At 44.1% G+C, this 19,815-nt stretch overlaps 1 protein-coding gene across 1 annotated transcript; it reads left to right on the top strand.

Moving 5' to 3' along the window:
• On the top strand, positions 1 to 18,672 carry Glod4 (glyoxalase domain containing 4). The gene is made up of 9 exons (XM_036196819.1): positions 1 to 167; positions 3,022 to 3,071; positions 4,293 to 4,413; positions 5,917 to 6,061; positions 8,718 to 8,854; positions 9,249 to 9,335; positions 9,843 to 9,956; positions 10,054 to 10,140; positions 18,210 to 18,672. The coding sequence occupies exons 1-9, from the start codon at positions 78 to 80 to the stop codon at positions 18,273 to 18,275; spliced, it is 897 nt and encodes a 298-aa protein (XP_036052712.1). The 5' UTR covers positions 1 to 77; the 3' UTR covers positions 18,276 to 18,672.
• The last annotated feature ends 1,143 nt before the right edge of the window (positions 18,673 to 19,815 follow it).

Here is a 19,815-nt window from a genome sequence, read left to right as displayed (position 1 = left end):
ACGTCACGCGACGGTCTTCCTGGGTCGGCGGAGGGCGTGGCGCTCTGCCTGTGACTCCTGTCTTGGTGGTGGGAGTCATGGCCACTCGTCGAGCTCTGCACTTCGTATTCAAAGTGGGGAACCGCTTCCAGACGGTGCATTTCTTTCGAGATGTCCTGGGGATGCAGGTGCAGACCGGGGCCGAGCGGGGCTGGCGCGAGCCGCACCTGGGAGGGAGGACGCCGTGCCTTCAGCCGCCAGGCAGGCCCACGACTCCGGGTTGGCACGGCGCGTTTTTCAACTTGTGCGAGCCCCCCGTTTTCGGGTTGGGAAGCTTTTGAAAGGGCAGTGACCTACCAGCTGTGTTGTCTACGCGCGTTCTGTCGCCTACAGACCTTGACAAATGGGTGTTAACACTCCTGGCTTGGAGAGCTTGTAGTCCATCGTGAAGGAGCATTGGCAGGCAAAACGTTATAAGAGTGCCTTCCAGTTCACGGCAGAGCGGTCTCTTCTGGTTTGAAACGTTTGAGTGTGATCAGCAAACTCAAAGTTCGGCTTCCGTCGGGGCTGGGGATTTAAAGTTTAAGTTCTGGGAATGGAATCCATGGTCTTGCTTGCATGCTAAGCAAGCACTCCTATCGCACTATGTGAACATCCCCTGTTAGGGCAGGATCGAATGGTCTCTTTCGTAGTTACTCTTGGCTCTCCTCTGGACAGCCAACATTTAAGTATGAGGTCAGAATCTAGTCTTCTTTCTTATACCTGGAAAGAGTCTGAGACGCTATGATTCTAAAGGAGTCACTTAGAAGAAAATGTGGAGGTTTATTTCGGAGCTTTTGTTAAGTCAGGGAAGTAGGGAACACACCAGTGCAGACTAGTTTGTAGCGACGAGAATCCAGCTTAGTGTAGTAGATGGTACAGGAATTACACAAATTAATCAACACGAATTGATCAATCGTAGAAATAACTGCTGTGTAAGGGCTGGAGAGATGGCTCGGCCTTTGTGAGTGCTGACTGCTCTTCCAGAGGATCTGAAGTGGGTTCCCAACATCAGTGTTGGGTGGCTCAAAATCGTCTGTAAACCCAGCTGCAGGGGATCTGATATGTGGCAGACAGACAGACAAACAGACATACACACATACCTACCTACCTGCTGTTTCAGGGTACCATGTTAAGGTTTGGCAACAAAGGTTCAAGTGACTTTGGTATTTGTTCCCATTTAGAGCACATGGTGTGGGAAATTAGATTTGTAACCAACAGTCATGGAAAGTCAGAGTTTAGTGGTACTAGATGTCATTATTCTGTTTCTTCGTTGAGTAAAAGGTTGTTGTGAGGATTAAACATGTTATTGTGTAGATGGTACTCGACTCATAGATAGTTGTGTTCCTTAAAGTATTAGCTACTTTTATACTATAAATAGAAGAGGAGAGATTTGCCAACCTGGGTTATCAGGAAGTAATGAATGGAGGCCTTGCATTCAAGTCGACCTTGGAAAGTAGGGTTTCCACATACCAAGAAGACCTGAAAAGGAGATGTGGAGATATTTGGGAAATGACACTAATTTTATGTGCATTTAGCTAGATGAAGAGACGGGATGTGAGAACATACAGGTTGGGATTGTTTCTGGTATTGTCTCGAATGCTATGTTTGCAAAGCACTTTGAGTTGTATGCTGAAGTAAGGGGGGGCTTGTGGTGCCATCAGAGCAATGCTTTAGGGGTCTATTTTTTATGGTAGTATTAAGGAAAGAATAAGTTTTGTGGGTTTTTTTGGGTTGTGGCAGTAAGTAGCTCAGGTTGACCTCGAATTTGATATGCTTCTGCCTAATGCCTCCACAGAGTGCTGGGGTTACGGGTGTGCCACCATGCCCAGCTAATAAAGTTGACTTTTGTAATCCTTGAGGGAAGTAGTAGAACTTGAACAGGAGCAGTAGGATTCAAGAATGAAAAGTCAGCCTCCACTACCCAGGAAGTCTAAAGCCGAATCATGCCGCAGAGTGAGACAATGTCTTAGGGGAAAGAAACAAGTGGGGAGCAGAAACGAGACACCGAGAGCCTTCTCTATCCTAGCTTCTGTCTTAGGTGCTTACACAGGTTATCCATTTTCACCAACATAGTTGTTCTCACACTCAGTCTGAGACTGAGAACCTAAAACAGCTCGCTCAGCATCACACGCTGCAGCCAGACTTCTCTAGTGCTGAACACACTTTTCTTTTCTTTTCTTTTTTTTTTACATTGCTGAATTTTTTTTTTTCTTAGCTGAGAATCGAACCCAGGGCCTTACGCTTGCTAGGCAAGCACTCTATCACTGAGCTAAATCCCCACCCCCCCCCCCCCTTTTTTTTAAAGATTTATTTATTATGTATACAGTGTCCTACCTGCATGTATCCTTGCAGGCCAGAAGAGGGCGCCAGATCTCATTACAGATGGCTGTGAGCCACCATGTGGTTGCTGAGAATTGAACTCAGGACCTCTGGAAGAACAGCCAGTGCTCTTAACCGCTGAGCCATCTCTCCAGCCCTGAACACACTTTTCTACCACAGGTGGCTTCCTACCCCAAAGAGATTTCATACCTGTTTGAGAATACAAGTCACTATGTATCCTTGGCTGTCTTGGAATTCACCCCATAGACCAGGCTGGCCTTGAACTCACAGAGATCTACCTGCTTGTGCCTCCTGAGTGCTGGGATTAAAGGCGTGCGCCACCTGCCCTTCTTAAGATGTTCTTCTTACCTCTGCTGCATCTGGAAGTTCTGTTTGTTTCTCTTAGTAAAACTGACAACTGACAACGTTTATGTTCTGCCCTTTTAGTTTGTATAAATGTGCCATGTACAATACCAGTCCACCAGCAATCCCAGCATGTGGAGAGCTGAGGCAGGAAGCTTATAGTTTGAGACCAACTGGGCTACACAGTAAGACTCAGTCTTTAAAACCAAGGGTTAGGAGTGTCACTCAGCAGCAGAACACTTGTCTAACACAAGTCCTTGGATTCCCCAGCACTCCAAAAACAGTCAAACTTTACAATTTAGTCTACTTTCTTTACAGGTTCTACGCCACGAGGAATTTGAAGAAGGCTGCAAAGCTGCATGTAATGGGTATGGCACCTCATGTCTTAAAATCTTAGGTTCGTGATAGCCGCCGAGCAGAACACACTGTCTCAGAGTTGAGTATGAGACAGTGGGATAAATCAGGAAATAAATAACTAATTTTTGAAGGGAGGCAGGAAACAGGGAAGCTACCTAAACACCAAGGGGACTCACGCTTTGTCTCTCTGCATTTCACACAACCCTTCAGCTACAGCAAGCAGTTAGTTCTCCAGTACTCCAAATTCCAGCCAGTTCTCTGACTGGTTAACAATTCCTTGTCTATCTGGAGGTCCATGAGTCCAGCTACAAATCATAGTAGCCCCTCCTGCTGACTTCAGGGAAACACTGTTTACATTTCCTGGCTCATTATAAAGGATACAAATCAGGAAGAGCCAAGCAGAAGAGCTGTGTGCAGAGAGGTGTGGAGAGAAGAGGGATGGGACGTCCAATTGCTTCATGATCCCAGCACCTCCATGGCCTCAGCAACCCACCAACTTGTCAAAGCCCGTTGAACAGTTTTTACAGAGATTTATAGTGTTTCCTCTCCACCCCCTTCTCGAAGGTGTGTGTGGCTGAACGTTCTAATCTTTTGGTCTTTTTGACAACCAGGCAAATCCTCAGGCTATCCAACCTCACCTTCAGTCAGTTCATTAGGGTAAACCCAGGCATTCCCGAAGGAGTTCATGAATACAAGGCCCACTCAACAGGGAATCCTAAGGCGTAAGGAGCTCTATGCCAGGAATCTTAGCAGAGACAGCTGTCTTTTCATATTTTACTACAGGCACAAACAAGTACGTGCAGTGGGTAGCAGAATGGCTGAGTGTCTCCTAAGCTTGGTATCCATGGCAAGTTGAAAGCCTCCAAGGTCCATTAGGATTTGCGTGCTTACTGATATGCAAAGACATTGTCTGAGGTTAGACTAGAGAGCTGCCTTTAGGACTCGCTTCCCTACATTTTTTAGAGGTAACTAAATCTTTCCCTTAAGTCAGTGCCAAATGGACAGTGTGTGGAGTGTGTGGTTGTGGCATGTGTGGTTGTGGAGTGCGTGGTTGTGGAGTGCGTGGTTGTGGTGCTTAAGTGCTGTCCACAGCTGCTGTCAGCACCTTCAGAGGTCATCTCATCCGTATTTAGAATTTATGGGACCCGAAGGGACTGGCCACCTCTCTGTGTCCGAAAGTAGGAAGCAGATTTTTCCTGTGGCCACTGAGTTCATTACCTTTTTTTTTTCAGGCCTTATGACGGGAAATGGAGTAAAACAATGGTGGGGTTCGGGCCTGAGGATGAGCATTTTGTTGCAGAACTGACATACAATTATGGCATTGGAGACTACAAGCTTGGCAATGACTTCATGGTAACTATCACTGTCCTAGTGCATATCTGCATGAGGCAGAGACGGTTATACTAGTCCAGGTTAGAAACAAAGTTGGCTTTAAAAAAAAAAAAATAGGGGCTCAGAGATGGCTCAGAGGTTAAGATCACTGACTGCTCTTCCAGAGGTCCTGAGTTCAATTCCCAGCACCCACATGGTGGCTCACAACCATCTGTAATGAGATCTGGTGTCCTCTTCTGGCCTGCAGGGATACATGCTGTATACATAATAAATAAATAAAGCTTAAAAAAAAAAAAGAACATCCAGCCTCCACTAGTACCTGTATTTGCATGCACACATATATACTCAGACATGCACATCTATACATAATTAAAACTAATAGAAATAAATTTTAAAAATAGGAGTGTTTTGCCTGTGTGTATGTATGTGTATCATGTGCATGCAGTATCTGAAGAGGTCAGAAGAGGGTGTTGGATCCACTGGAACTGGAGTTAAGGACAGTTGTGAGCTGCCAACCTGGTGCTGGGAACTGAACCCAGGTCCTCTGCAAGAGCAGCCAGTGCTCTTAACCCCTGAGCATTTCTCCAGCTCTGGATGGCCCTTTACATTTGAAGCTGAGAAGGTTGTTAGGAGATGGCAGTGGAGCGAGTTGAGAGAAGGGAAGGCAGTCAGGCCTGTGGACAGGGGAGGGGTCTCAGTGGAGGGGACGGCCAGCATCTGTTTGAGAAGATGCGGGAATTAGCTGTAGTGGAGAGGGCGAGGGAAGGTGGTCGGAGTTGGGGAAGAAGTGACATGACAGCTGAATATGGTGGCACTTGACTGTCATCTCAGTTTAGAAAACTGAGACAGGAAGATTATGAGTTCTTGAGGCCAGCCAGGGCTGCCTCACAGGGGAAAAGTACACAATGCTGGCCTTTTAAGAGCCATCCAGGGAAAATAGCTGCTGGGCTGCTTGAGAATAAGCTGTAGGATGCCTTTTGATACGCTGCCTGTGGCTCCAGAGTAGACAATAGACAGAACAGAGGCAGCTGCAGTGGTCCAGGGTGAGCAAGGATGGCTTTCCCAGGAGGCAGGATTATATGATGTTGGGAACTTTGCTTAAAGAACGTCTTCATAGTTAAAGTGTCTGTGTTTAAAAATCCAAAATTGGGCTGTTGATATAGCTCAGTGATAGAGCACTTACCTAGAATAAACAAAGCTCCAGGTTCAAGGTCAGCCTCATAAGTGAATAAGTCCAAGTTATCTCAAATGGTTAACTGGCCAATCCAAGAAAGAGCATGATTTTTCTGCCTAGATCTTGAAAACTGAAGAGATTGTCTTTGGTATTAAATGGGTCACATAGCCCTGACATTTGAATTTCTTTGCTGTGATTTATAAATGTCTAAATCTGAAGAATTTGGAGAAAACAACCCTCTTTAAAATCCCTATAAGAAAATGCCAATTAAATCTTAGGTGTTTTGGGTTCCTCCTCTTGCCCTGGAAGAGCTCTGCTGTAATGCTGTATGGGGATGTTATTTGTCACAGGGAATCACACTTGCTTCCAGCCAGGCTGTCAGCAACGCCAGGAAGCTGGAGTGGCCACTCAGCAAAGTTGCAGAAGGAGTTTTTGAAACTGAGGCCCCAGGAGGATATAAATTCTATTTACAAGATCGAAGTCTACCCCAGTCAGGTAATTACACCAGGCTAGGCAAAAGCCTGGCTCAGGGTGCATTTGATGAGGATGGGAGGGTGCTGGGGTGCAGTTCTTTCTCTCCTGTAGTTTTTCTGCATTGATAGGATGTGTCTCCCAAGCCAGTGTTCTCACCTGTATTCTGGGAAGTTAAACCCTTACGTATACATTAGTACAGAGCTACAGAGAATCTAGACTGGTTCTGTTCTACAGATAATGCATCTTTTTTGGATTTTTTCCCAGCAGCAAGTAACAGCAAACCCAACTCAAACTAGTTTGAACAATAAGAAGGTGTTTCAAGTTCGCAGCACAGCAGGAAGACTGAGGGTTAGTTGGCTCAACAGACCAGCCATCTCGAGACCCTAGATTTTCTCTCTTTGCTGTCCTCTCATGCTGTTAGCTAGTCCCTGAACTAGTAGGAGATGCTGGAAGCAGGTGAAACTCCATGCTTCCATATTCACTTTGGGAAGGAGCCTTCGTCTTGTCTGGAATCTACCAGATGACTCTCTGGTCAGATTTAATATACTCTGTCTGCTTAATACAGGTTGAATATCCCTATTCCAAAATAGCAGATTTAAATTTTTGTTTGTTTGTTTAAGACTGTGTCTTAGGACTGGGAGGCAGAGGAAGGCTACACAGAGAAACCCTGTCTCAAAAACAATACAAAAATTGTGTCTTAATACATAGTTCAGGCTAACCTAGAACTCAGAGATCCTATTGCCTCAACCTTCCAAGTGCTGGAGTCTCAGGCTTGTGCCAATGTGCTCTGTAAGCTTGAGATTCTAGTGTTTGGATTTTTCAGATTAGGAATGCTCAACCAGTAAAGCCCATGCAAGTTTTCCAAATTCTGAAATACTTCTGGTCCCAAGCGTTTCAAATAAGCGGTACTCAGCCTGGACTTAAGTAATGGCGAGTTCCACATTCCAAAGATGCTTTTGTCCTTTTCCTTGCTAAGACATCTGAGGCATTAATTTCCTGCTGGTCCATTTGGACTGCACCTGTGCCTGTCTTGCAGCCCTTCTGGCTCTGGGGAGAGTTTTTGCTATTTGCTCAGTTATAGGGAGTAAATCTAAGGTCTCAGGCATGGTAGGCAAGCATTTTATCACTGAGCTCAGGTTCTTGATGAACTTGGATTTGATGATTTTACAATCAGTGGAGAAAAATAAACTTGACTCTTCCAGGAGGAGGCCCCGTGAGAAGCACCACGGTTAGTCTTGGCATTGCTAGTCTACAGACGGGTGGAGGTGATGAAAACCATGGGGAAATACACTGAATTTGTCACAGTCAGATGAGTCAGATGTAGTTGTAAACAGCTCTTTAGAAGTTCCCTTGGCCACACCCGGTGGCACAGACCTATAATCACAGCTAGTAAGAGGGCTATAGGCTAAGGTAAGGCCTTAAGGCCTACTTGGGCTATAGAGAAAGGCCAGTCTGGGCAACTTACTGAGAGCCAGTCTCCAAATAAAATGTGGACAAAAGAGGTTCAGTGATAGAATGCTTGCCTAGCATGTGTGAAGTCCTAGGTAAAGTTCCTGTGTTGCAATAAATAAAAAAGGAAGGGAAAGGAAGAAGAAGGAAAGAAAAGAAAAACCTCTTCACAGGGCCGGAGCTGCCGCTGAATGATGAGTACTTGTCTGATGTGCAAGGGCCTGGATTCAACCTCTGGCACCAGAGGTGGGGTTGGGGGGTCAGAAAATCAACTTACAATATGACATGCTTCCATTATGTGTTAGCTCCCCGGGGATTTTTTGGTTTTGTTTTTTAAATTACATGTGTATGTGAATGTGCACTTGCAGATTTTTTTTTCCCTAGAATAGAAGGTAAGTATACATATTATCTATACAAAAGCAGGAGGAAGCAGGGAGGAGGGCGCTAAGGAGGAAGGGAGGAAAACGTTGTACCCATATGTCCAAAGATAGCTGCTGTGAACATCCTAGAGTCTGTCTTCCCGATCTTCTATCCAAATCAATACATACACATATATAAATGTACCCTGCCTGAGCCATTGCAGGAATTCCACGGCAGCATTTCCACAGAAACTAAGCAGCCTCTGTTGTTGGGTGTTTTGTTTTCCTAGTGTTTCATTGTTCTGGGCAACACTGTTGAATGCCTTTGTGATAAAAAGCCCTTCACACAACCACAGTTGCTTTCTGAGTTGCTGAGAATGGACTTGCTTTTTCAGTACATTTTTAAAACTTTTGGTACATTCTGTCAAATCCTTTCCCACAAATTTTCTAGTTTACACTTTTGTCAGTATTTTTCATTTTAATTCCCTTCCCTGCAATAAAATAGTTAACATTGCTAAGTTGTCAAGACAACAAAATTAAATAATGAAAAACAAATTATTTATATTCCTTAGTTTATTCTTTAAATTTAATCCTTTAACCGTCAGAAATGCATTCTGCTGTTTAATTCAAACGTAGCTTTCCCCCACCAAGTGATTATCTTACTGTCAGTTATTTGGATCATGTTTCTTTCCATATTGATTTAAAATTCTTTCCTTATAAACTGAATTCTTTAGCTAAGAAGAGAGTTGCTGGAAAATGAAATGGAAAGCCTTATATGCTGGGCACACACTCCCCCTCTAGCCTCCTAAGCTCAGTTCTTACACTTTAGCCCATTCCACTGAAGTGACCTCATTCATCTTACCTTACAGATCCTGTTTTAAAAGTAACTCTAGCAGTGACTGATTTCCAGAAGTCCTTGAACTACTGGTCAAATCTCCTGGGGATGAAAATTTATGAGCAGGATGAGGAGAAGCAGAGGGCTTTGCTGGGCTACGCTGATAACCAGGTGAGTGACCTTGCCGAGGAACGGCTTGTCTGCTCCTTTGAGTTTGGTTACCATGAAAGCAGCCCTGTGGTTTCTTAACAGTAAATCAGTGTTTATCCGGATGAGTAGATGAAAACAAACCCACTAATAACTACCACTCAGATACTGCCTCAGTTTTTGTTCATGGTAGCTGACCTGTAGGTTTTGGGGTTCTCCCTGTCTCTCCTCCTGTCACACCATAGGAATGGAGGATCACATACCAGTGCTACCACATCCAGCTTTGTGCGGGTGCTGGGGTCCGTACTGAGGTCCTCACACTTGCATGGCAAGCATCTTAGCAAGCATGATAGAGCTTTTATACTACACACATGGGACTTGTCAGAAAGCATCAGCCCACTTTCTTATTTCTCTTCAGTGTAAGCTGGAGCTACAGGGCATCAAGGGTGCAGTTGATCATGCAGCAGCCTTTGGAAGAATTGCCTTTTCTTGTCCTCAGAAAGAGGTACTATTTGATAACCTAATTGTCTGTTTTCAAGAATTCATTCTTTTTAAGTGTGTGTGTGTGTGTGTGTGTGTGTGTGTGTGTGTGTGTGTATGTGTGTGTGTGTGTTTGTGTGTGTGTGTGTGTGTGTGTGTGTGTGTGTGTGTGTGTGTGTGTGTGTGTGTGTGTGTGTGTATGCGCAGGCGCCCACATTGGATTCCCTCTGGAGCTGGAGTTACCAGCATGAACCCCCTGACATGGTTGCTAGAAACTGAACCTTGGCCCTACAAGGGCAGCACTTGCTCTTAGTTGTTGAACCTCTCTCCGGCGCCCAGCCTGACTGTTTAAGCTCTGTCTCCATTTGGTTTCAACCCAGCTAAGAACCTTGGACTTCCTTTCCATGAGTTCATTCTGATTGTGGCTTTGCTATGATGCTTAACCATTCTTTTAAGAACCACTGAGATCATAAAATCCATCTATGGAAGTGATATGTCACCCTTGCTCACTTGCCTTTCTGTGTTTTTCAAGTTGCCAGACTTAGAAGAGTTGATGAAAAGGGAGAACCAGCTGATCCTGACTCCTCTTGTGAGTCTGGATACCCCAGGGAAGGCGACAGTACAAGTAGTCATCCTGGCCGACCCTGTGAGTATCGCTTAGCAAAGGGACAGGCCGTCCTGGGGATGTCTGCAAAGATTTTCTTTTTTTTTTTTCCACATTGCTTTTCTCTTTTTTGGTATAGGATGGACATGAAATTTGCTTTGTTGGGGATGAAGCTTTTCGAGAACTTTCTAAGAGGGATCCAAAAGGAAGCAAGTTATTGGATGATGTGAGTCTTATTTCTACATTGGTGTCACTATAGGCCAAAGCAGGAAAGTATGAAGGATGTACAGGGCCAGGTGCTGTGAAACGTGTCCCTTTCCCTGTCGGGATGACTTTTAATCAGAGACCAGTGTCTTCCATGTTACCTGCTTTGCCCCTTACAGGACTTAGCACATCGCCCCTTACAGAACTTAGCGTTTCCATCTTCCCACTGCCCCAGGCTGGCTGGAAGGCATCGCTACTGCTGTGAGCACTGTTATTGAGCTCTGTGGGTAGAAGTTCCTGGGTTCCGTCCCCTTTGCTGTCTTTGGCCGTTTGGTTATCTGGGTTCCATTTGACATTATTCTCTGTCTTCTCCCTTCCTACTTTTATCACACCAAGAAATCCAGTAGCTCTCATCTTTTAAAAACTTTTCTGAGGGCTGGAGAGATGGCTCAGTGGTTAAGAGCACTGGCTGTTCTTCCAGAGGTCCTGAGTTCAATTCCCAGCAACCACATGGTGGCTCACATCCATCTGTAATGAGATCTGGCTCCCTCTTCTGGCCTGCAGGGATACATGCAAACAGAACACTGTATACATAATAAATAAATAAATCTTAAAAAAAAAAACAAAAAACTTTTCTGAGGGCTAGGCGGTGGTGGCGCATGCCTTTAATCCCAGCACTCTGGAGGCAGAGGCAGGCGGATCTCTACTAGTCTACAAGGCTAGTGCCAGAAGAGTCAAGGCTCCACAGAGAAAATCTATCTCAAAAAGCAAACAAGAAAACAAAACAAAACAAAAATGTGGGAGGCAGAGGTAGGGGATCTCTGCGAATTCAAGGCTAGCTGGTCTACATAGCAAGTCCAAGTCAACCAGGGCTACATAGTGAGACCTTGTCTCATAAAGACAAGAGACCGTGACTGGAGACGTGGGTTCATGGTTAAGAGAGCTTACTGCTCTTGCAGGGGACACAGGTTCAGTTCCCAGCACCCACATGGTGGTTCACAACTGCTTATGACTCCAGTTCCCAGGGATCTGACACACTCTGACTGTCAAGTGCTCCTGCATGCCAGGCAGAACGCCCAGGCACACAAATATACACTAAAATAAACAAAAACAAAACACCAAACCATGCCCTCTTGATTCCAGATGTTTGTTTTTGTCCCAAACTGAGTACAAACTAGTGATCCTCCTGCCTCAGCCTCCTAAGTTTTAGGACTATATCACCAGGTTTCTTTAATTAGATTTCTGTTTCAAAGATTTGTCTACACATAGTTTCTATTTCTTGTCTGAAATGCATACTTCAACTGTTCTGCGATAGATCTTGGCAGCAAATAGTGTTCTTGTTGACATTGTTGGTGATCTCATTTCACCAAAAGCAGCAGCTTCTGTTCCCATCAAACCTGATTTTTCATCAGGAAAACAGTAGTCCATTGTTGTACTCCGACTTCTGTAGACCTACTGTGAAGCAGACATTCACTAGATACTTTGGACTTTTTTTTTCTCCTCGAGACAGGGTTTCTCTGTGTAGCTTTGCGCCTTTCCTGGAACTCGCTTTGGAGACCAGGCTGGCCTTGAATTCACAGAGATCTGCCTGCGTCTGCCTCCCAAGTGCTGGGATTACAGGCATGCGCCACCACCACCAAGCTAGATTTCTTAAAGTTCCTTTAGAAATTTATCTAAAAATGGTGAGATAAAGAAAATAAAAATACTCATTTCTTGGGACTGTGGTGTGCTTTATGGAAGATAATTAACCGTAGACATAACAACAGTCATTGTGAATTAAAATAGAAAATATGTAGAAGAAGATAGCTTTTGAAGCTTTATCATGAAGGAAAATGGTTGGCAGATCTGCTACTCTTCTTTGCTCTTCCATGCACTGGCAGCTGCCCATTCCTCCGTCTGTCCTGTGGAATTGAGACCCTGCCTCCTTCATATCTCCCTGATGCTTCTCCCAGAGACAGCTGCCATTCTGATCTTCAGTATAGTAGATCAGTTTTATTTACTCTTGGACTCCAAAAATGAATCCATTTAGTAGGTATTTCTCTGTGCTTGGTTTCTTTCTCTCAAGATAACGTTTTTTTAGATTCCACCATGTAATTGCTTGTATCATCTTTTGTATTGCTTTTATTAGATAACAACTTGTTTATCCATTCCCATGGTAGGGAACGTTTAGGTTGGTTCTAGATTTTTATCTACTTAAGGAAGAGTGCTGTGAGCATTCTTGTTTTAATCTTCTTGCAGCTCCATGTTTCATGTCTCTAAGGTCAGTACCTAGGGAAATTGCTTTTACTGTACAGGAAAGTGCCGGACAGCTGACAAGAATAATTATACTGAAGTGAATCTCTCTTAGCCTGTTTCTCTTTTCATAGTTTGTTATGTGCAGTCAACCATGTCTGAAAGTATTAAATGCAAACTTCAGAAATGGGTAACTTGTGCATTTTAGATTATACCCTGCTTTGAGTGACATGATGAAATCTCTTGTTCGCTTGCTCTGTCCACTTGGAACAGGAATAATAATCTCTTTGGGCAGTGTATCCACATTGTGTACACAAATGAATATGTAGCCTTAGTTACCTACTAACTAATTGTTACTAGATTAACTCAGTATCTCAGTGCTTGGGTTCAAAACCTTTATTTTATTTAATAATGGCTCCAAACGGCAAAAATGGCAGTTTGGCTATGATAAAGAATAGTTTTGGGCTGGCAAGATGGCTCAGTGGGTAAAGGTACTTGCTGCCAAGCCTGACAAACTTGAGTTCAGTCCCTGGGACCCACATGGTGGAAGGAGAGAATGGAGTCTTGCAAATTGTCCCCACACATACATACACTCAATGAGTAAATACACTCTACAGAGTGAGTTCCAGGACAGCCAAGGCTGTTACACAGTGAAACCCTGTCTCGAAAAAAAAACAAAACCAAAACAAAGAAAAAAAGTGAGCAGCAGGACGGGAGGCTCAGTGGATAAGCATTTGCCTAGCAGGCACACAGCCCAGTTCAGTCCAGGACCCCTAAAATAAAGTTTGGAAAGCGTTCATTACAGGACTGGTCCTGTCCAGGCACCTCTGCGGAGGAACATGGGGAGTTGCTGGATCTGTGCAGGGTACTTGTTTGCATTCTCCCCGGCATTTTTCGCTTCTGCTTCTTTGATTCTGGTAGTTGTTCTAAGAAGTGGAGAACAGTTTCTTGTTTGGGTTTTAATTTGTATTTCCCTGATGACTAATGGTGAATAGCACCTTTGTATAAGCTTCTTAGCAATTTGCTTCTTTTATAAATTAAATATTTGAGTCTTGTCCATTTTTTGTATAATAGTTTTGATTTTTTTGATATGTCATGAATAAAAATTTCAAATACACCCAAACAAGAGTCTAGCTGTGCCTCCTAGTGCTTCAGCATTCCTTCCCATCCCTCTGACTCTTACTTCCTTTTTTCTTTGTTCTTGGGGACTATCAGGAAAATCTCAGGCATCATAGCATTTACCCTAAAATACTCAAGTGTGTTTTATATTTAAGGCAATTTAAAGGAAGTAGGAATTAAGCAATTTACTAAAGTACCATGTACTTTAAGAAAATCAAGACTGTATATACATATATGTATAATTTTATCTTTGTGTGCATATGTCTGGGGTGTGTGTGTGTGTGTGTGTGTGTGTGTGTGTGTGTGTGTGTATGTACCTGTGTGAGTGTGTGTGTGTATGTACCTGTGTGAGTGTGTGTGTGTACCCGTGTGAGTGTGAATATGGGCTGCACATGCCACAGTGCGTATAGGCAGGTCAGAGGACAACATCCACACCTTCTACCTTCAGATCCCAAGGTCAGCAGTTGGCTTTGAGTTTCCAGAGAGTCTCCCTTTCTGCCTCCATCTTGCCTTAACTGGGGTTATAGATACCTGCTATTGCATCAGCTTTTCCTGGGTCCTGAGGATTTGAACTCTTGTCCCTCATGCTTACATAGAGAGTGCACTTTAACCTCTGTGCCATCTCCCTGCACCCCACCTCTCAAAATTTTTGTTTGTTTTGTTTTGGATTGTTTTTTGAGACAGCAAATCTCTCTGCGGCTCTGGCTAGCCTGGAACTCTATGTCAACAAGGCTGGCCTTGAACTTGATATGTAGCTGAGGATGTGAGGATGACCTTGAATTCCTGATTCTTATGCCCCTGCTGAAATTATAAACATAAGCCACCATGCCCAACTAAAGACTCTCTCTCTCTCCCTCTCTCCCTCCCTCTCTCTCCCTCTCTTCCTCTCTCTCCATGTTTGATTTTGCTTGTGTGCGTGTGAGAAGCCAAAGCAGGACATGAGTGTCTTTATCTGTCATGCTCCAGCATGTTTCCTTGAGACAGGTTCTCTCACTGAACTAGAGGTTGGTAATTTCTGGTAGCTAGCTGGCTAACCTACCAGCCAGCAAGTCCTCACGACCTCCCATCTCTGACTCAGTGCCGTGAGAAGAGCAAAGTGCAGCCGTGCTTTTCACAGGGGTCCTCGTGCTTGCAGAGCAAGTGCTCTCGTCCATTGGGTTTTCTCCCTACCCCTCTTGGCTTGTTCCTAGAGACAGGGTCTTCATAGCCCAGGCTGGCTTAGAACTCACTCTGGTTTCTTGGTTGTTCTCAGACTCTTAAGCATTCACCATGCCTTAACTTCCCTAGTAGTGAGATTGCAGGTGTGAACTACTATACCTAGCTTTGACATGTTCTTTTATTTTTTGGTTTTGGTTTTTTCAAGACAGGGTCTCACTGTGTAGCTCTGGCTATCCTAGAACTCACTATTGTTGTGGGGTATTCACCATAGAAGACTGCTCAGACATGGGTTTAAACCAATAGAAAGTCTTTATTAGGGGCTGGGGAGATGGCTCAGAGGTGAAGAGCACTGTTCTTCCAGAGGTCCTGAGTTCAATTCCCAGCACCCACACGGTGGCTTACAACCATCTGCAGTGAGATCTGGTGCCCTCTTCTGGCCTGCAGGAACACATGCAGACAGAACACTGTGTACATAATAAATAAATAAATCTTTAAGAAAGTCTTTATTAACTGGCCTGCAAGTACACTGAGGGTTTGGGATCACAGTGTAGCCCTGAGCCTTTCTCAGGGTGAGCTTTTAAGCACAAAAATATATGTCTCTGGTTGACATACTTCAGTTAACAAGAACAGATAGCCAGAAGCAGACTACAGAAGCCAAAAAACAAGGCTAGTACACTTAGAGACCTTCCCAGAGCTCTGGATTTTGATAGGTTAGGCCTATGTTTTAGTGTTTAACAGGCAGTGCTGTCTACATACTCAGTTTTTCCTTTATAATTTATTTGTATTTTATGTGCATTGGTGCTTTGCCTTCATGTATGTCTGTGTGAGGGTGTCAGGTCCCCTAGAAGTGGAGTTAGGGACAGTTGTGAGCCGCCATGTGGGTGCTGGGAGTTGAACCCAGGTCCTCTGGAAGAGCAGACAATAAATACTCTTAACCACTAAGCCGTCTCTCCAGCCCTACATGCTGAGTTTTACAGCCTGAATGGTACTTCCACCATGGAGTCAGTTGTGCTAAGGTCTCGGGCCCTGTTACAACTATGTAGACCAGGCTGGCCTGGAATTTAAAGAGTTCCTGCCTCTGCAGTGCTGGAACTGGATTTGTGCACCGCCACCCCTGGTGTGCTTTGACCTGTTCTTAAGTGCTGGTTGTACAGTCTCTGCTTCCAGATTCTCCTAAGTCCCAGTCTGTGAGGAAACCAAGGCTCAGAAAAATTATCACTCGTGGGTATCAGGTATTTAGTAAATGGGAGACAGGGACTTAGATGGAGGTCTTCCAGGGTTTTATAATCAGTTCTCTGTACCCTAGTCCTTCCTGGGGGCAAAAGATATCTTGCTGGGTATAATCCCAGCACTTGGGAGGCAGAGATAGGAGGATCTCTAAATTCGAAGCCAGCCTGGTCTACATAGCAAGTTCCAGGACAACCAGGGATACATAGAAAGATCTTTCCTCAAAAACAAACACAAATAAATAAGAAATAATGATATCTCCTAATATCCCAGCTCTTCAAGCTAGACTTCTAAGAACTGTTTTTTGTTTTGCTTTGAACCTACTTTCTACTTTATAATAGTTTTAGTCTTTTGAAGTTTTATTGCATTTTATTTATTCATTGCATGTGCAAGCCATGGCGCATTGATGGAGGTCAGAGACAACTTGTGGGAGTCAGTTCTCCCCTCTCCCATGTGAGTCTAGGGCATCAAATTCAGGTTGCAAGTTTGGCAGCAAGTATCTTTACCTGACAAGCCATCTTGCCAGCCCTAGGATTATTTTAGATTTTTAGACACAGCCACTTTGACATAGTTTCTTCTCATTCTGTTAGCTGTTATTCACCAAGAGCTGAAATATCTCTGGTCTATTGATACTGCTTTGAAATCCAGTGAGTTTGAAACTAATGTCCTAGCTCTCTGTTGCCTCCCAGACACCCTTCTTCACGGACTGAGCTTGCTGTGGGTTGGCCCTTATCTACTCTCTGGCCCGTCTTTATCTTCTGAAAGCCCTTAGCTCAGCCCTATTCTGTTCTCACTGCACTGTATGGTAACAAAAAGTATTCTTGTCTCCACCCAAAGGGTTTTTTGTCTCCTTGAGCCTGCTCCTTTAAAACGGAGAGGTTGTTTTTCATACCAGAGTTAATTGTTCTTTTCCTCAGGCTTTATGACTGCTAAACAGAAACAACTCTTCCAGCTCTAGGGAGGCTGTTGGGTTTTTTTTCGGGGGATGGAGGGCGGGTGGTGGTGTGGTGTTTTGAGACAGGGTATCTTTGTGTGACAGCTCTGGCTGTCCTGGAACTCAATCTGTAGACCAGGCTGGCTTCGAATTCACAGAGGTCCACCTTCCTCTGGCTCCTGAGTGCTGGGATTAAAGGTGTGTGCTACCACCTCCTGGCAGGGAATTGTTTTTAATATTGCTTTAAGGTTTAAGTTCTTCATGTTTTCATCCAAATAGTAAATCAGATAGCCCTAAAATTATTATTACTTATTAGGCAGGGATTTATGAAGTAACCTAGGCTATTCTGGAACTGGCAATGTCCCTACTCCTCCCCTTGAGTGCTGGTAGTGCAGGTGTCCACCACCAGGCTGGCTAGGTCTGAGATTTTATGGAAATGAAACATAGCCATGTCTTGTCCCATTTCTGAAGCTTGCTGCTAAGGGCAGTCACCTTCAGCTTCATTATTGCTAAATTAAATACATGCATATATGTTGTTTCCTAATGTAAACATTATCTTGTCATTTCCTTCTGGTGTAGATGAGTATTTCTGACACACTATTTCTCCAACCATTTAATTGTTCCTTGCCTTTTAATCTGATAGGACTTGTGAGCCATTCACAGTAAATGCCTCAAAGCACACATATTTGTTTTGAAAAGTACGTTTCTGTGTGATTCCATGGCTGTTCAGTGAAATCCCCAAAGCCTACATTGTCACTTTTGTCATACCTGGACTCAGTATAGTACCTAGTGCATGAAAAAAACTCAATTTTAAAAAAAGATTTATTTTTATTACCGTGTGTGTGTGTGTGTGTGTGTGTGTGTGTGTGTGTGTGTGTATGGCATGCATGCAGGTGCCCTTATGCTGCAGGAGACAGTGTTAGTTCCCCTGGAGTTAGAATTACAGGTGACTGTGAGCCCCTTGACATGGATGCTGGGATCTGATCTCAGGTCCTCTGCAAGAGCAGTACATATGCTTAAGTGCTGGGCCGTCTCTCCAGCCCCCAAAACTCACCTTTAAAAAAGTGTTACCATATTTGCTGCTTGTGTTGTTTATTTTGCTTTTCCAGACAGGGTTGGTGGTGGAACTGGGGCTTGAACTGGAGGTGGTAAGTAGTACTCCACCATCATTTAGCCTTGGTGTCAGACTAAGCTCATAAGCATTGGAGACTCTTGTTCTTCTCAGGACCCCGAGTCACACACACAGTCCCTGCTCTCTCATCAATAGCCAGTCCCTGTTGCCAGCAGCATGAGAGACTCACCAAGCGACTGCTCTCCTCTTAGAGTGGACCGCATTCTCCACACATATGAACTGGCTTTCCTGCTAATGTCACGGTGGAGAATGCAGACTTGGAGTAATGTCTGTCCATCTGTTTCCACAGGCAATGGCAGCAGACAAAAGTGATGAATGGTTTGCCACGAGAAATAAACCGAAGGCTTCGGGTTAGTGAAGGCGTGGGAGAGCAGCACTTACACCTGCAGTCTAGCATCTGAGGTGCAGCACGTCTGTTTACGATAAAGACCCCGCCACTTAGTTGTGTCCAGCACAGACCAGGAGGCTCATGTGGTAGTTCCACTCTTCAAAGCTCTGTTACGTTTTAGAAATGAAATATTATTTTTATCACTCTTGGTAGAGGTGAACTGTGTGTGTAATTGTATTAAATTTGGTAACAAATTGTTGTCCAGACTGAGACAGCGCTACATAGAACATTACCCTTGGCTGGGGATGTAAAATTTCATTAACTGTGAATCATGTTGTTAATATTGGAACAAATGTTCAAATTAAGCCAAACCAGCTAGGCATGATGGCACACGCCTTTAGTCCCAGCACTCGAGAGGCAGAGACAAGAGAATCTCTGTGAGTTCAAGGCCAGTCAGGACTACGGAGAGAGACCCTGTCTCAAAACAAATCAAAAAAGCCAAACCAACTGCTTAGAGTGCTCATGTTTCCAGGTCCTGATAGATCTTACCATAGAAGGTCTTGACATTTAAAGAAACTTTTTTCTTTGCCTTTCCAAGACCGTCTCCCCTCTGATAACACAGGGTAGCCCCCTGATAGCACAGGGTAGCCTGCCACTTCACTGTGGAACTCAAGGTAGCTTTCAACTTTTTCCGCTTGAGACAGAGTCTCACTTTGTAGCCCTGGCAGGCTTGAAACTGTGTCAACTAGATGGGCCTCAAACTCACAGAGACCCACCTGCCTCTGCCTCTGCCTCTGCCTCTGCCTCCTGCTGGGATCAAAGGCACAGGCCACCCTACCCAGTGGCTTTGAACTTTTGATCTTTCTGCCTCAGCCTTCAGTGCTGGGATTATAGATGTGTGCCACTATTCCAGACTTGATGGTTTGTTGTTTGTTTGCTTTTTAATAAATTATCCTGGGGCTGTAGTGATGGCTCAGTGGTTAAGAGCACTGGTTGCTCTTCTAGAGGACCTGAGTTTGTTCCCCAGCACCCACATGGCTGCTCTGTCTGTAATTCTAGTCCCAGGGGATCCAGCACCCTCTTGATGCCTCTGAAGGCACTGCAAATACATGGTACACAGACATACATGCAGGCAAAACACCCATGTACAAAAAGATTAAGAAAAATTATCCTTTGGATTAAAAATAGCTGGGTAATCACTCACCTTGATTTTATATTTTGAATAACTAGAGAAAACAGGAAGTGTTTAATGAACAAAATATTCAATGAGTCACATTTCTGTGGTCCTGGTTCTGTACTATTTTCTTTATAAAATAGTTTTAGTCATCTTTAAAATGGATTAAATTATTTGTTCAGCCTGAAAAATAAGTTTTTCATATTCTGGTGATTTTGTTTGGGTTAATATAGGAAGTTGGTTTCAAACATTAAAAAACAATTTTATTGAGTGCATTTGTTATTAAAGCTTTTTGGAAAGGATGGTTCTGAAATGAAGTTGAGTTTGTATTTGTTTTTTGGTTTTTCGAGACAAGGTTTTTCTGTGTAGTTTTGGTGCCTGTCCTGGATCTCG

The sequence above is a fragment of the Onychomys torridus genome, chromosome 8 (genome assembly GCF_903995425.1).
Source record: "Onychomys torridus chromosome 8, mOncTor1.1, whole genome shotgun sequence".
NCBI classification, from domain to species: Eukaryota; Metazoa; Chordata; class Mammalia; order Rodentia; family Cricetidae; genus Onychomys; species Onychomys torridus.
The sequence above is the reverse complement of the archived record's forward strand: the minus strand, read 5'-3'. Positions and strand labels throughout refer to the sequence as shown.

Coding starts and splice junctions, on each gene's coding strand:
- Glod4 (XM_036196819.1), top strand. CDS start 78: ATGGCCACTCGTCGAGCTCTGCACTTCGTATTCAAAGTGGGGAACCGC. Junction 3,072..4,292: donor TGCAAAGCTGCATGTAATGG/GTATGGCACCTC, acceptor TTTTTTTTTCAG/GCCTTATGACGGGAAATGGA. Junction 8,855..9,248: donor TGGGCTACGCTGATAACCAG/GTGAGTGACCTT, acceptor ATTTCTCTTCAG/TGTAAGCTGGAGCTACAGGG.